This window comes from Salvelinus namaycush, chromosome 4 (genome assembly GCF_016432855.1).
Source record: "Salvelinus namaycush isolate Seneca chromosome 4, SaNama_1.0, whole genome shotgun sequence".
Taxonomy (NCBI): Eukaryota; Metazoa; Chordata; class Actinopteri; order Salmoniformes; family Salmonidae; genus Salvelinus; species Salvelinus namaycush.
The window spans coordinates 51,653,021-51,670,493 of record NC_052310.1 but is presented as its reverse complement, the minus strand read 5'-3'; the positions used below and the strand labels follow the sequence as shown (position 1 = coordinate 51,670,493).

The following is a 17,473-nucleotide window of genomic DNA, read 5'->3' as shown; positions in this document are numbered from 1 at the left end:
CTCTCTGTCTGTCTGGCTCTCTGTCTGTCTGTCTCTCTGTGTTTGTGCTTGTATCAGCAGCTGCATATTCACTTGAAAGTTCACAAGCTGTATCAATTTACAAGTCCTGACAACAATGTGTGTAAAATAAGCCTATTTTCCCAAGTGCCCCAGTAGCAAAATGCATTTATTTGCTAAATGTCGAGTGTACAGACGTTTGGCGTCTTACATTAGGTAGATGTTTAACACAGAGATGCTTGTCCTGCCTGTGTTCAGACACTGTGTCTAGACGCTCAGTGCTGGACAGCTGAAAGGCAGATTTGTCAAAGCACACTAATGCAATAGTCAGCATTGTGTTGCGAGGAGGTACTCATTATGTCCACATACCTAGACACTCAGTGCCAAACACATGAGCATACAGCGCATACTGGAAAGATACAGAAGGATGAGCTAGAAAGATTCACAGTGAAGCAGAGATTGTATACACAGTGTGATATGAAAGGAGGCCTCCGCTGAACCTTGACGGATGGATGGGCGACAGGGGAGGGTACACCCTTTCAATCTCCCCCCCCTCTCTCACTGTCTCTCTGTTTCCCATCATCCAGACTGTCACATATCCCTTGGGTTTGACAGTGACCAGTGTCTGTCTGCATGGCCGGTGTCTGTCTGTCTCTGTTGATCCTCAACTGGAGTTCTGTCTGTCTGCCTTTCATGTCTGATGTCAGTTGTCTATTCACTGGTAACTTATTGAGGCAGTTGATGTGCCCTCTTGCCAAAGCTTGCTGACACATAGCACACAGTTTATTGCAATCGGTCCATTTATTTACAGTCGGTAGGTTGAATATACACTGAAGCTACTTTTCAAACCCTCTCAGAACTATGAAGTCTGTAAACCCCTACATACTCTATCTGTATCTATGGATAGTACAGTTGACGCTTAGGCAGACGGTGGGGACTGTGCACTTTGACCCTAGCAGAGGAGATGGGAGAGGATGAAATATTCCTGTAGAGTTTTGTGTGTGTGTGTGTGTGAGTGTGTGTGTCCATGGTGCCACATTATGGATGACGTCTGTCTGGGTATTTGACCTGGCCTATGGAGAGTGACCTTCAGACCAACTGTTCACTTGCATAAACCACATGACCCAGACTGGCCCACACACTGCTGTAATCAACACCCAGGGATGGGCACACACGCACGCACACACTCATGCATGCACACACATACATGCTCATAATTGACACATTAACACATTAGCATTGTGTGTGTGTGTGTGTGTGTGTGTGTGTGTGTGTGTGTGTGTGTGTGTGTGTGTGTGTGTGTGTGTGTGTGTGTGTGTGTGTGTGTGTGTGTGTGTGTGTGTGTGTGTGTGTGTGTGTGTGTGTTTGTTGACAGGATGATCCTGAGAGAGAGTGGTCTGGCACGGTACCTCCACACTGCAGTGCTGAGCAATGGGGCTCTGCTGGTGTTTGGAGGAAACACCCACAACGACACGTCCCTTAGTAATGGAGCCAAGTGCTTCTCGGATGACTTCCTGGCCTACGACATAGGTAAGGACCAATCATATGCATTCAGACAAATCATAGGTAACAACCATCCCCTCCTCAACTGTTTTTGGTATGATGCAATCCTCATGTTTTGAACTGACTATATTTGACACCTTTGTGCTGAAAATATAAGTTACCGGTTTCAACCTCGTATGGTACAGGTATAAATGTTACATACTCAATACATATACATAGTTAAGTATAAACAAACCCCAACCCCCTACCATACAATACCACACATTCCTCCATGCAGACATCATACATGTGATCTTCATTGTCACCAGCATGCGCCCACCCACCCACTCCCATCAGAGTTGACCCCTGACCCCTAAAGCCACAGTTGTCATTTGTCATTTTCCACTGTTAGTCGCCTCCCAGGCCTGGACCCACACAGATCACACAGTGAGTGTAACCAAAGAAGAACTGGCAGGTGACATTCTGCAGCCTTAGAGAAAGTGTGTTCACTGACCTTTGACCTCAACAAACAACAGCATTAGCCTTAGGCTGTTATGAAAGTTAAGTGGAAGTGTAAAGCTAAGATACCTTTCCATAGGGGTGAATGCACAGCCCCAATTGCCTGAGATAGAAGATCACGTTCTGTTGTAACAGTGACTGTAGACATCCTTTAAAAAGTGGAACTAGCTCTAAACCAAAAGCTAGTCATAACCACTCATGATTAGGGCTGTGGCGGTAATGCCATTTTGTCAGCCGGTTATTGTCATGCAAATGACTGCCGGTTTCACGGTAATTGATCTTTAATGAACATAAAACCGTTCAGCATCTCCAGGCCTCCACACATACAAGCCACTGATGCACGCCTTTGGAACATCTACATTTCTTTTAAAGAAAATTTTTTTTTTTGTATAAAATGCACAATAAATCCATTATTTATTTTAGACCGGTCTAAAGAAACATGATATGAAGAAAATGTATTTCAGAAGAACCAAATGTGAGTCTGCCTACTATATGTTATTTGGCTACGCCTCATGCCATTAGCTAGTTCATTTAGCAGACAAGATATGCTTATGAGTCCCGTGCCATTATTTTATACTGTATGATTTTATTGTAAGAATAATATAATTGAACTTCACTGAATAAAATAGAAAAAGGATATTTTTCTCTTTCCCGAGTGAGTGCGCATATGAAGTGGCTATGTTGAATGTCAAAGTGGTCGTTTGAAACAGGTCATACACACTAGATTTAGAGTTATTTGGTCAATTTAGTTGTGAAACCTTAGAATGTCTTAGAAAGCAAAACTTAAATGGGCTGCATGATGCGACTATAGCTAATGACTATTTGAAAAAGTCACACACAAAAAAAATGTTAAAGGTAGTCGCAGCGTCGTCCAGGTTAATGGAGGGTTTGACCGGGGGCTTTACTTGACTCATCACACTCTAGCGACTCCTTGTGGAGGACCGGGTGCATGCAGGCTGACTTTGGTTATCAGTTGAACAGTGTTTCCTCTGACACATTGGTGCAGCTGGCTTCAGGGTTAAGCGGGCGGGTGTTAAGAAGCGCGGCTTGGCGGGTCATGTTTCTAGAGAATGCATGACTCGACCTTCGCCTCTCCCGAGCCCGTTGGGGAGTTGTAACAATGAGACAAATTTGGGAGAAAAAAGGGGGTAGAAATTACAATATAAATAAATACAAATAAAGCTTGCGCTCTGTTCCTTGGCTCAGGCGGCACACCCTGTTCTTTCATCAAGTGATCATATTTTCACCCATCAGACTATTCTCAATTTAATATTGTCTTTATTAATATGTACAATTTGTTTAGATTTAGAATGGCCCATTATCAAATGGATAGGAACAGGGGCAGGGGGAAAAATACATTAAATTAAATCATGCCAGGTAGGCTACTCTGGTTTTATAGGGGAGCAGAAATAGGCCTAAATAAAGTAGCATCTGGGATCCTCATATTTTTAGTGGCAACCATCAAAACTCTTCTTTCACACAGGATTGCATATAGAAATGTCTGGGCTTATAAGAAGAGTTATTTCACTCACATATTCCACCCAAACTCTGTATTGCCATGGGCTCTCCAACCATGTTTCTGCAGCTACACAGCACCTCATTTGGGAAACCAAGTGAAATCTGTTCGGGAACATCGATGGTAACATGTTTTCATAACGAAACGTACTGTATATAGGCATATGGATGTTTTACATGCAACGTCTTAAACGTTTTGAATGAATCATCACCTTAGAAAGCGCTGTCCAATTCGTTGGCTTTGAAACAACATCCACAATGACCATGTTTTCTACTCAGTTTCAACCTGTTGTTGAACTTCTTTCTTCAAATTGATCGATCACAGTGAGGTCAAAACATTTAGCCTAACGATGAGTTTTAAAAGCATCATGCTGTTTTGATGATATGTGTTTGATGTGATTTTCCATTGCATTTGCATTGATGTCAGAGTGGTAAGAGGGACAATAGAGCCCTGAGTACCAGTCCATTAGTGACCTGATGGTCGTTAGTGAGTTGTGTACCACCAACGCATGTCCAGAGTGCATAAAAGGAGGTTACCGTGACTCAACTGTCACGTGGAATTTGACTGTGGTCATGACTGCCGGTGTGGCGGTAATACGGTCACTGCAACAGCCCTACTCATGATAGATTATTCATTACCCCCTGGTCAAATAAAGTTATTTTTCCCTCTTTGGAGTTAGTAAGCTTTCCTCTGCAAGATATAAAAGGGCGGTTTAGTACTAAAGGTTTAGAGTTATGTGTGTGTGTGTACATGTGCGTACCTTCCTGTGTGTGTGTGTGTTTGGACTACCTGGGGTTTTACTCGAGATCTCGGGATGTGAGTTACAGCTCACCTTTCGGTGCTGACAGTAATACAGTGGGGATCATTAACACCCCATAAAGAGCTGCAGAATGGGAGCCGGCCAGATGGCGTCTGCTCTTTTATGAATATTTGTTTTGAATACAGTGACTCTGCAGGGGCATTACAGGGCATTCTGAGCACAGGGAGGGAGGCAAGGGAGGAGGAGAGGGATGCGTCCTCAAATCTCTACAGACAGCCTTTCCTTGACTCTGTTCACCAGCCACCCTTCACAAGTTTTACTGCACTGAGAGAGGAGGGGAGGGTTGATGGAGAATTAAAGTAGACGGAGTCAAAATAAAGAGCAAGATTGGGACTAGCGAGAGAGAAAGAGGAGACAACATTTTACATTTTTTTACATTTTAAGTCATTTAGCAGACGCTCTTATCCAGAGCGACTTACAAGTACATACATTCATACTTTTTTTTTTTTTTGTACTGGGCCCCCGTGGGAATCGACAACATTAAGTCAATGAGTCATTAAGGTAGTACATGTAGCAATACATTCAAAGAAAGAAAATACATTAAAGCGGAATGTTTATCCGCTAATTAGAAGATGTAGCAAATCCAGATAAGGACAAGATGTTTGAAGAACTTGACTCTGGAGAAGCTTTCTCCAGCAGTCATGGAGGGTCACTGCTCAACTTTCATTCTTAGTCATTTAAATAGCCAGTCCAATCACCTTGAGTAGGCCACTCCCAATGGATAAAAAGTCCAATGTCACTTTTATAATCCGAAAGCAACTGATTGTTTTATGTTCAAGGTGTTAGGCTAGACTGATGCTTGGCTTGGGGAATGTGCTCTAGACTCTTCACTCAAGCCCAGGCAAAACCAATCTCTGTGATTGGAGCTCTGTTATATAGGCCAGTGTTTGGCCAGACATGGCCTCTTGGCGACCTGTCATTCATTATAGTCCCTGAGGACTGGGTTGTCACTGGACATTGTTGACTCATTTCATTATAGAGCCAAATTAACAATCTCCATTATCAGCCTCTTGTAGAGAGAACAGGTTTGTGGAAGGCATTTTCCCTGTATTGCTTTTATAATAATGGAGCAAGTTTGCTTATAAAACATGCCTGAACCTACTATAGACCAAAACATAGCTATAGTGAAGGATGCTTCTTACTCAAGTATAGATGAAAGACATTGTAGCCTACTACAGTACATATGAGATGTGTCAACAGGTTTCTCTAGTTGAATGTGTTAAAAGTCTCATTTATTAGTTAATGGACTGATATGACTTCCTCTCGTCTCCGCTCGTCTCTCTGTGAGCTAATTAATTAGTTCCACCTGTGGAAGAGGCCTCTCTCTACCGCTCCCTCTCTCTATCGGCCCCGCCACGCACGCTGAGAGACGGTTTTAAGCGCTAATTTGTTTTTGTTTTTCTCTGCTAACCTTGGAGGGGGAGAGCGTTATTAGCTTTTTGTGTTTTTCTTCTTCGAGAGATTTAATTCAGGTCGACACAGATGGCAGTTTTAATTTGCGTTTAATCCCCCCCCCCCTCATTACCCCATCTTCATACTTCTAATTAGATTTGGGGGAAATGAACTCTAATTAAAAATGTTTTGTCCCCACACCCCCTGAAAGGCAACTGGCAGCGCCGTCTTCAACAAGAGTGACCTGTTTATATTGGAGCTCCAGACAGTGTCTCTCAAAGCAGCCCCCGAACACAAACACACATTTCATTAAGTTTGCCATTTGAATGAGTTTGATTTCCCCATCACTCTCGACTCAGATTTGCAGATTTGGTCTGCTGATTCTCCTGTCATCTCCCCCTGTCTACGTGTACATTATTCATGGTTCCTCTGCCAATATCCTGGGAGGAAATGAAATAGGGGGACCGTTGTGATAAGTATCAGTGAGTTTCATTATAGAGAGTCATCTCCAGCCATCTCCAGTACACCTCAGGTGGTTGGAAGACCCAATGGGCTGTCTGTCAGTGCATGTCTGGGGTATGGATTCACTCTAGCTCCAGGCTTCAGGATAGGTAGTAGGCCTCAGATAGTGCTAACGTCAGGATTCCAATTTAACTACTGGTGGTCTGTCACAAATACTTATTTTGGTCTGTCCCTTTAGCCACTGCATCACCTATGCACATCTCTATCTTATGCGACTTTCAAAAAGTACTGTATGTCTGAGTCTGACCAGCTGAGAGAGAGTGTTAGAATGATTGACGTTTAAACGCGATCACACCATGACCCTGTCAGAGAGCAACTTGGTTTTTAGGAAGGGATTACATCGCCTTCTGATCTGGACTGGTGTTGTTGACTTGTCTTTCCCTTTAAACACGGTCCCAATTAGCCAAGCACTTGCGTGGTCGTTTGCAACCTGGCTGCACAATTAACTCCCAAGCACAGTTTATATTGGACAACTAATCTGGGTAAATGGCACATTTACATATTAATGCAATAGTGGACGTGTGGGTTGTAAAGCATCAGAAAGCTGTAAAATGAAATGCTAAAATACACAATCGTGATTGCTCTTAGAGCCATTACTCTGAACCACAGCCTAGAATCCCCAGCAGACAAGATCAATGGATGGTTAAACTGGTTTGTGAAGTCATATTCAGAGGCAGCCACATAATAAACAATTCAAAGACATTATGTTAAGAGGTTGGCGTTTATACTCTCCGAGGATCCCACTAACAGCGAGGAAACTGAACGTTGTCTCTCTCAATTTAACATGATTTGGCTCGTGATATTAACAAAGTGAAGAAACCGGCTTTGCCTACTATCATTTTCTCTCTGTTATTATTTGTTTGCTCTGAGCAGAATGGTAGATAATCACTGACAGACAAATTGTCTAGCTCTATTGTGGGCTGTGCTGTTAGAGCTGCTCCAGGTAGACTTGTTGTAGCCTACCCACGGATCAGTGCGGTTCCTGACCAGGGTCCTAGGAGATTGGTAATCAAACTACCATTAAGGCCCTGTGTGCCCACCACCACCACCCCAGGATTGTCTAATAGCAGCTGCAGTGGATTCAACTTTAATTATGGTTATTTATGCAATCTTAAAAGGCATCTTTTCTAGCTGCAGTTAGTTGTTTATGATGGCCCTTTCTAGGGTATGGCCCCTAGTACTCTGCTATGCACACACACAGTGTTAATCACTGCTGGGCTTGACACCCAGCCCTATAGGGGACCATGATATTCATACAGGCCATTCTCCACAGCCTCTGTTCAAAGGATTCTCATACGTGTTAATGTATTATGTAATAATGAGTTGACACTTCCATTGTAGATTATGTGTGTGTGTGAGTGTGTGCAACAATGCAGACGTTGTGTGTGTGTGTGTGTGTGTGTGTGTGTGTGTGTGTGTGTGTGTGTGTGTGTGTGTGTGTGTGTGTGTGTGTGTGTGTGTGTGTGTGTGTGTGTGTGTGTGTGTGGTGTGTGCGCTCGCCCGTGTGTGTGTACCCAGTCTCAGGTCTCACAGATATTCTGTCTCAGTGGCTCTGGTACTTACTGTATTCTGTGTTTCAATATGTGCAGTAGGGTGGTATGGTACAGGCCTACTGAAATGAAATCCAAGCAAGAAAAGAACACAACTTTTTCCCCTCAATCTGGGGTCCAGAGGGTTGCCTGTCACAGTTGCTTGGGTGATAGAATGAGTATGGTGTGGAGGGAGAGTCACAGTAAATAGCCAGAACAGCTCATATGGCAGAAGCCTATTTCCTTTTTCTGTAGCATGAGGCAGCTTGATGTACAAGTACACCCCCCTGGAAAGGATGCTGGTCTATTGTAGGGCCTTCACCCCAATCTTTCTCCTTAATGCTGAGTGCTAAGCAGAGACACATCAGGACCCATTTTTACAGCCTTTGGTATGACTCACAACCTTCCAATCTCAGGGTGGACACTCTAACCACAAGGACACTGAGTTGGTCTAGAGTCGCAGTGGAGGTATCAATTTTGGGTATTGTGGTTCTGTGCTTGACCCTACACAAGATGATACAAGTTTCTACTGAAGCAAAAACGGATCATGTGCATGTTTGTTCTTTTCAGCTTGTGATGAATGGAAAGTCCTGCCCAGGCCAGATCTCCACCGTGATGTCAACCGCTTTGGCCACACCTCTGTTGTCAGCAATGGGTCAGTCACTCACATCCACTATATTGCCCCTCTGTTACTTTTTTATTTAATTAATTGTTTTATCTCACAGTTTCCTGACATCAGTTTCCTCAGTGTTACCTGGTAATGATGTGTACTCTGAGTATTTCCTGCGTTGTGTTCTCGGTAACACTTTATTTGGATAGTTCATCTGTAGATGCTCTACTGTCTAGCAGTAACATTTCAACTATCTACTAACCCTAACCTTAACTCTTAACCTAACCCTAAACATAACCCTTACCCTAGCCCTAACTCTAACCTTAACCCTTACCCTTATTCTTAGCCTAACGCAAACCCTTACCATGACCTTAACAAGCAGTTGCTTATCAACAGATTGTTTGTTGATGGTATGACCATTTGCAGAGCATCTACAGATGGATTATCAAAATAAAGTGTGATTGTGTTTTCTCCCCAGGTCCATGTATGTGTTTGGAGGCTTCTCTGGTGTGCTGCTGAATGACGTGCTGGTCTACACCCCTCCCAGCTGCCAGGCCTTCGATGAGGAGCAGCGCTGTGCCAACGCTGGCCCTGGTATCCGCTGTGTCTGGTTTAGGGACCACTGTGTCCCCTGGGACACCGGCCATGCCAACGGCAGCGTGCCCGCTCCCTTCTGCCCAACACGCACCAGTACGTGTTGCATGACATTGCTCTGTATTCTGTATTCATAGGATACATGTGTTGACACATTTTTATCTGCATATTTGTCATGGGGGAGGGTCGGTTTTGCTTCCCCCTCTGGTAGTTAGCTGACTAATGGATACATGTAGGGCTGTTGCGGTGACCGTATTACCGACACACCGGCGGTCACGAGTGATGAAGGCAGTCAAATGCCACGGGAACCTTTAGTCACGGTAATTAGGCTTCTCCAAGCTCTGATGCTGCTGATGGTCATTAGTAGCCTAGCAAACTTGCAAACTTGCTAACTGCCTGGTACTCAGCACTCTATTGTCCCTCTAATCACTCTGACATCAATGCAAAAAAAAATCCGCTGCCCCTGCTTCGGTACAGGTGGATGATAATGGTCCATTCCAAATCAAAACAAATTTCACACGTATTATTTAGTATATGTAAAGACAAGATTAAATCAAGAATAGTCTGATGGATGACAATATTAGCCTATCACTTGTGAATTATATATTATCTGTTGTGAATGATGCCCAGCATAAGAAAAAATGATATTCGCACACATCATGTAGTCTAGCCCATAGGCCTATATGTTTTAATAAGGTTTGTATCACAACTAAAATGTCCAAATAACTTAAAATTAAGCACATAATCCGCTTTACAAGAGGTGTAGAGCCTAACTGGCATACATAAGCAGCGCCTGTTTGGGGAAGATAATTTTCACCATAAAAATGCACCTTTATAATAAAAGCATTACATGCATAATTGCATTTGTGGTCACTTTTGATAATGGTGTTTTCTGCTAATGGAACTTTCCCGCTTATAGCCTACTAACATGTGTGTATTGCTGCACTTAAAATGTGAAGAAATAGCCTAATAGTTTATCAACATTTTAAGCTAAACATTCTGATTCTAGTGGTATTCATTTGAGATCTATCGAATCCCAAAACTATGTTTGGAATATTTATTTCTCACACAGAATAGAATGTCGACCTTTGTACTATGGGGGATAGTAGATTGACATAGGCTAGTGCTTTTGCTGTCGTTAGGCCTACTGATCTTGTTGGCTGACAAAAAGTAAATGTGGACATTTCTTCCAATATCTTCAATATGCACCTCGGAATTGGATAAGGACGTGCTCAGTTGCGTCCCCGATGTGTGGGTCTTCATTTGTAGCCTGTGAGAAAGACCCGATCACGTGATGGAGCACTTAGCATTCAGGGAGAAGGGCACAGCGGCCACTGGCCATAAAACGGCATGGGTTTTTTAAAGGTGCATTACGGCCACACAAAGGGGATGCCGCCGTGAAATTCTAGGCATTATCAAGTGCTTGTCAAATTGTGAATGAGTGACTGATGTAGTGTGTACAGCTTGCGCACCCACTTTCAAGCTACTTTTTTCAAATCATCATTAGTCGCATCATGTAGCCTTACAATGTATTAAAAATCAAAACATATAGCCCAACGTTTGTATTACAACTAAAGTTACATTAATAACTCTCAATAAGCATATAGTAGTACCTATTTATTTGTTAACCGCTCAACACAGAATAGCAGCATGTGCCCACTCCCTCAAATCGTTTGGAGAAAATATCCTTTCTATTTTATTCAGCTTTGTTCAATTATATTCTTCATACTATAAAATAATGCCATGGAATTCTAAGCAAATCTTGCCTGCTAAATGAACTAGTGTAGCCCACAGCCATTTGGCATAGCCAGATCAGGACCTAACATAAGGACAACTCAGAGTATGCTATTCTGTTCTTCTGAAATAGACATTTTCTTCATATCATGCTTCTTTAGACCTGTCTAAAATAAATAATGGATTCATTGTGAAGGTGTAGGCTATATTACATGGATTTATTAGACTTTTTAACATGTAGATGTTCCGAAGGTCTGCATCAGTAGCTTGTAGGCTATTTGTGGAAGGCAGGAGATGCTAATTGTGTTTATGTTAATTAACGGTCAATTACCGTGAGACCGACAGTTATTTGCTTGACAATCACTGGCTGACAATTTTGTGAACCCCACAGCCCTAGATACATGTTCAATAGTTGAGTCGTCCATGATAGAACCAATCCTCATTTCACATCAAACTCTCTTGTTCCTACCTGCCTCTTATACTGTGCTGTATGCATCATTACCCTTTTTGAGAGTAATAATAATTCGGATTCCTCGTAAGGCCTGTGTACATAGTGGTGGGAACAAAAGGTCAGGACAAACACAATTATCCCATTCGGAGGGCAAATACAATTATGCTGGAAATACACTCACAAGGTTGCAGAAACACCTGTATTGTGTTTTAGAGTGTTATCGGAGGTGAATTGGACCGGTGATTAACTAATTAAATGACTAATTGATGACAGATTATCACACTGTTTATCTTCTGTCCTTCTCTAATCGTTCATTTGTCAGTGGCTGCTGGCATGGAGAGTATGAGTTGAAATTGGCTCTACAGGGCAAATAGAAATGAAAGGCATATTGAGCTAGACCCATCTACCTTTTTGTTTTCCTACTGAGAAGGTGGTGTTGCAGGGGGCATTTTCATGTCAACCCTGTTTTTGTTTTTCTTGATTAAGTCAATGGCGCCGAAGGGGATGGCTGCCGTTTTACGGACTCTTAACCAACTGTACTATTTTGTTAGTTTTTTCACATAGTTTGTAACTCATTTTGTACATAATGTTGCTGCTACCGTCTCTTATGACCGGAAATAGCTTTTGGACATCAGAACAGCGATTACTCACCTCAAACTGGATGAAGATTCTTTCTTTAATGAGTCCAATGCAAAGGATATACTGCTTTGTCCGATCTACGATTAAGACTATCCTACCAATGGATGCTACGCTACAGGACTCTTTTGCTAGAACAGACTGGATGTGTTCTGGGATTCATCCAATGGCATTGAGGAGTATACCACCTTAGTCACTTGCTTCACCATTAAGTGCATCAACAACGTCATCCCCACAGTGACCGTATGTACATATCCCAACCAGAAGCCATGGATTGCAGGCAACATCCTCACCGAGCTAGGCTAGAGCTGCCGCTTTCAAGGAGCAGGACGCTTATAAGAAATCCTGCTATGCCCTCAGACGAACCATCAAACAGGCAAAGATTCAATACAAGACTAAGATTGAATCCTACTACACCGGCTCTGACGCTCGTCGCTTGTGGCAGGGCTTGCAAACTATTGCGGACTACAAAGGGAAACCCAGCCACGAGCTGCCCAGTGATGCGAGCCTACCAGACGAGCTAATGGCTTTTTCTGCTTGCTTCGAGGCAAGCAACACTGATGCATGTATAAGAGCACCAGCTGTTCCAGATGACTGCATGATCACGCTCTCCGTAGCCAACATGAGCAAGACCAAGGCCAGATGGATTACCAGGACGTGTACTGAAAGCATGCGCGGATGAACTGGAAAGTGTCTTCACTGACATTTTCAACCTCTCTTTGGCCTAGTCTGCAATACCTACATGTTTCAGACAGACTACCATAGTCCATGTTCCCAAGAAAGCAAAGATAACCTGCCTAAATGATTACCCCCCCGTAGCACTCACGTCGGTAGCCATGCAGTGCTTTGAAAGGCTTGTCATGGCTCACATGAACACCGTCATGCCGGAAACCCTAGACCCACTCCAATTCTCATACTGCCCCAACAGATCCACAGATGACGCAATCTCAATCACACTCTACCATGCCCTTTCCCACCTGGACAAAAGGAACACCTATGTGAGAATGCTGTTCATTGACTACAGCTCAGAGTTCAACACCATAGTACCCAGAAAGCTCATCACTAAGCTAAGGACACTTGGACTAAATACCTCCCTCTGCAAATGTATCCTGAACTTCCTGAAGGGCCATCCCCAGGTGGTGAGGGTAGGCAACAACAACATCTGCCACGCTGATCTACAACACAGGGGCCCCTCAGGGGTGCGTGATTAGTCCCCTCCTGTACTCCCTGTTCACCCACGACTGTGTGGCCAAGCACGACTCCAACACCATCATTCAGTTTGCTGACGACACAACAGCGGTAGGCCTGATCAGATAACGATGAGACAGCCTATAGGGTGTAGGTCAGAGACCTGGCAGTGTGGTGCCAGGACAACAACCTCTCCCTCGATGTGAGCAAGACAAAGGAGCTTATCATGGACTATAGGAAAAGGAAGGCCGAACAGGCCCCTATCAACATCGACGGGGCTGTAGTGGAGCGGGTCGAGAGTTTCAAGCTATCATGGTCCAAACACACCAAGACAGTTGTGAAGACGACAACACCTTTCCCCCTCAGGAGACGGAAAAGATTTGTCATGGGTCCCCAGATCCTCAAAAAGTTTTACAGCTGCACCATCGAGAGCATCCTGACCGATTGCATCACCGCCTGGTATTGCAACTGCTTGGCGTCTGACCATAAGGCGCTACAAAGGGTAGTGCATACGGCCCAGTACATCACTGGGGCCAAGCTTCCTTCCATCCAGGACTTATATACTAGGCGGTGTCAGCAGAAGGCCCAAAAATTGTCAAAGACTCCAGTCATCCAAGTCGTAGACTGATCTCTCTGCTACCGTACGGCAAGTGGTACCGGAGCGCCAAGTCTAGGTCCAACAGCTTCTACCCCCAAGCCATAAGAATGGCCACCCGGACTATTTACATTGATAACCCCCCTTTGTTTTTACTCTGCTGCTACTCGCTGTTTATTATCTATACATAGTCACTTTACCCCTAACTACAGTTGAAGTCAGAAGTTTACATACACCTTAGACAAATACATTTAAACTCCGTTTTTCACAATTCCTGACATTTAATCCTAGTAAAAATTCCCTGTCCTATGTCAGTTAGGATCACCACTTTATTTTAAGAATGTGAAATGTCAGAATAATAGTAGAGAGAATGATTTATTTCAGCTTTTATTTCTTTCAGAAGTTTACATACACTCAAATAGAATTTGGTAGCATTGCCTTTAAATTGTTTAACTTGGGTCAAACGTTTCGGGTAGCCTTCCACAAGCTTCCCACAATAAGTTAGGTGAATTTTGGCCCATTCCTCCTGACAGAGCTGGTGTAACTGAGTCAGGTTTAGTGGCCTCCTTGCTCGCACACGCTTTTTCAGTTCTGCCCACAAATTTTCTATGGGATTGGCGTCAGGGCTTTGTGATGGCCACTCCAATACCTTGACTTTGTTGTCCTTAAGCCATTTTGCCACAACTTTGGAAGTATGCTTGGGGTCATTGTCCATTTGGAAGACCCATCTGCGACCAAGCTATAACTTCCTGACTGATGTCTTGTGATGTTGCTTCAATATATCCACATAATTTTCCTCCCTCATGATGCCATTAATTTTGTGAAGTGCACCAGCCCCTCCTGCAGCAAAGCACCCCCACACCATGATGCTGCCACCCCCGTGCTTCACGGTTGGGATGGTGTTCTTCGGCTTGCAAGCCTCCCCCTTTTTCCTCCAAACATAACGATGGTCATTATGGCCAAACAGTTCTATTTTTGTTTCATCAGAGCAGAGGACATTTCTCCAAAAAGTATGCGCTTTGTCCCCATGTGCAGTTGTAAACTGTAGTCTGGCTTTTTTTATGGCGGTTTTGGAGCAGTGGCTACTTCCTTGTTGAGCGGCCTCGTTTTACTGTGGATATAGATACTTTTGTATCTTTTTCCTCCAACATCTTCACAAGGTCATTTGCTGTTGTTCTGAGATTGATTAGCACTTTTCGCACCAAAGTACGTTCATCTCTAGTAGACAGAATGCGTCTCCTTCCTGAGCGGTATGACGGCTGCGTGGTCCCATTGTGTTTATACTTGCGTACTATTGTTTGTACAGATGAACGTGGTACCTTCAGGCATTTGGAAATTGCTCCCAAGGATGAACCAGACTTGTGGAGGTCTACCATTTTTTTTCTGAGGTCTTGGCTGATATCTTTAGATTTTCCCATGATGTCAATTAAAGAGGCACTGAGTTTGAAGATAGGCCTTGAAATACATCCACAGGTACACCTCCAATTGACTCAAATTATGTAAATTAGCCTATCAGAAGCTTCTAAAGCCATGACATAATTTCCAAGCTGTTTAAAGGCACAGTCAACAGAGTGAATGTAATTTTCTGACCCACTGGTTACCTTGACTAACCTGTACCCCCGCATATTGACTCGTTATTGTTTTGTAATTTTCTTGTGTTACTTTTTGATTGTATTTTTTTACTTTAGTTTTTTATTTCGTAAATATCTTCTTGAACTGCATTGTTGGTTGAGGGCTTGTAAGTAAGCATTTCACGCTAACATGCTGACCAGACCGGACACGTTGCGTGTGCGAGCGTTGCAAAAGAAAATTTTAAATACACGTTATTCAATTTTTGCACCCACACTGCTCGCGCGCGCCAACGAGCGTCTGCGATGCCAAGGGCTAAAATAGAAGTAATTCTTATTTCTGACGCAGATCGCGCTGAAAGTCCTGCCTCTCCAATCTCCTCATTGGTTTATAGAAGCAGGTACCCACGTGCCATCTCCTCATTGGTTATACCCACGTGGGTGATTGAAAGACGAAATGTTTTGCCGGTTGTCGTGGTAAAAGTGTAGATGTCGATCACCATATCATTTCAAAGATGAAAAATGCCTGGAAGGAGAGATGACTAGAAATGATTCGACCTTGTGCATTTCAGGTAAAATAACAACTCAATGTTTATATCCCAGGACAAATTAGCTAGCAACAGCAAGCTAACTAAATAGGACAAATTAGCTAGCAAGTGCAAGCTAACTAGCTAAATTGCCATACATGGTTAATGCTTTTCGACCTGTCCCCAAATTAATGTCATTGGTTCAGAGTTTGTTTTGATATTTTAACCTGCGTGTCGTGATTGCGTTTGGTGTAGGGGGACAAAATACATTTATGCACGATAGCGCACGATGGCGCAAGCGCGCAGCCGGTTTGGGTTCCGTGTAAGGTTTACAGCTGTTGTATTCGGCGGATGTGACAAATACAATTTGATTTGATTGTCTCTCTTGACCTGCTGTTCTCTGGTATTGTTTCTCTCACTAGACTGATATTATGTACACAGAATCCTGATAGAGAGGACAATGTTGGACAATGTCTCTGGCATTCTCTGTTCTGCTACAGTTACTACTGATCCTGAACTTGACCTCTCTTTTTGACTGGGTTCTCTAACTCTGTTCCCTTTATAAAACTGTCTGTGTCCCGTTTTTCTTTTTGAAGCTGTTTTTTTTAAACCCCACCCCCAGACGGTGCAGACTAGACTAACTGTGTTCTGCTGTTAAACTGTGTCGTCCCCCGTCCAGATAGTGAAGACGAGAGGTGCTTCAGGTTCTCTGACTGTGTTAGCTGCACTGCCAACACCAATGGCTGCCAGTGGTGTGAAGACAAGAAGTGCATCTCTGCTTCCAGCAACTGCACTGTGGTGAGTCTGCCTACAGGGGGCAGTAGTGAGACAAAACAGTCACAGCTAGGATCTTATTAGCTACAATTGTCAATTAATTACACAGCATGAATAGTCAGGCAGCTTGAAGCTTGCCTTCTACTGAGTCACTACTTAACTCTTGTTGTTGTTGTAGTGTACTAAGTCGCTATTATCTCACCTGCTTGGCTAGCAGTGTCAGTTAGCCTAATGCTTGGCCCTGCTGGCTCCTCTGTGTGTGTCTATAGCTGACCCTGGAGCTTGCGCAGCAGCATAGAGGTCCTCTGTCCCTGGCCCCTCCCCCGTCCATGCTGTCTGAACAACAGCTCTCTGTGTGGAAGCAAGGGGCAAAGAGGATGGGACACGTGGGTATTCCATACTGTTGCAGGGGCTTTTCTATTAATGCCAAACCATACTTTTCTGTTCTGCCAGTGCACACATTTCAGATTTACATGACCCCAATACTATGACGTAAATTCACCATAATAATAACTATGTAGATGTTTGATGTTTGTACACTTTCTTTGCAGTCTGTAAAGAACTTCGTCAAATGCCATGTGAGAAATGAACATATCTGCAGTAAGCTGGTCAACTGTAAGAGCTGCTCCCTCAACCTCCACTGTCAATGGGAGCTTCAGCAACAGGAGTGCCATGCCATCCCTGGTGAGAAAGAACACACACACACACACACACACAGACACACACACACACACACACACACACACACACACACACACACACACACACACACACACACACACACACACACACACACACACACACAAACGTCTTCCAAAAACTCCAAACAAGCAAGAACTCTGCTTAGCTGACTACCTGTTTGATAGCTACAAGCAAGTTTGAATGCTTGGAGAACTTATGCTAATGTTTGATTCATTATCAACACTCTTGTAGTGTTTCCCCAGGGAAAACATGTTTTCCCCCTGTCTCTAAAGTGGATTTATTGCTCTCATTTTTCAAAGCTCCAGAAGGAGTTCAAC

The 17,473-nt window shown here is 43.5% G+C and overlaps 1 protein-coding gene across 1 annotated transcript in view; it reads left to right on the top strand.

Annotated features, from left to right (window-relative positions):
- LOC120045915 (attractin-like protein 1) overlaps positions 1–17,473 on the top strand; it is a 176,292-nt gene that overhangs the window by 95,871 nt on the left and 62,948 nt on the right. The window contains exons 10-15 of the mRNA XM_038990841.1: positions 1,373–1,527; positions 8,348–8,432; positions 8,866–9,077; positions 16,360–16,478; positions 16,724–16,840; positions 17,006–17,138. Of these exons, the coding sequence (XP_038846769.1) occupies positions 1,373–1,527; positions 8,348–8,432; positions 8,866–9,077; positions 16,360–16,478; positions 16,724–16,840; positions 17,006–17,138 (821 nt within the window). The remainder of the gene's footprint in view (positions 1–1,372; positions 1,528–8,347; positions 8,433–8,865; positions 9,078–16,359; positions 16,479–16,723; positions 16,841–17,005; positions 17,139–17,473) is intronic.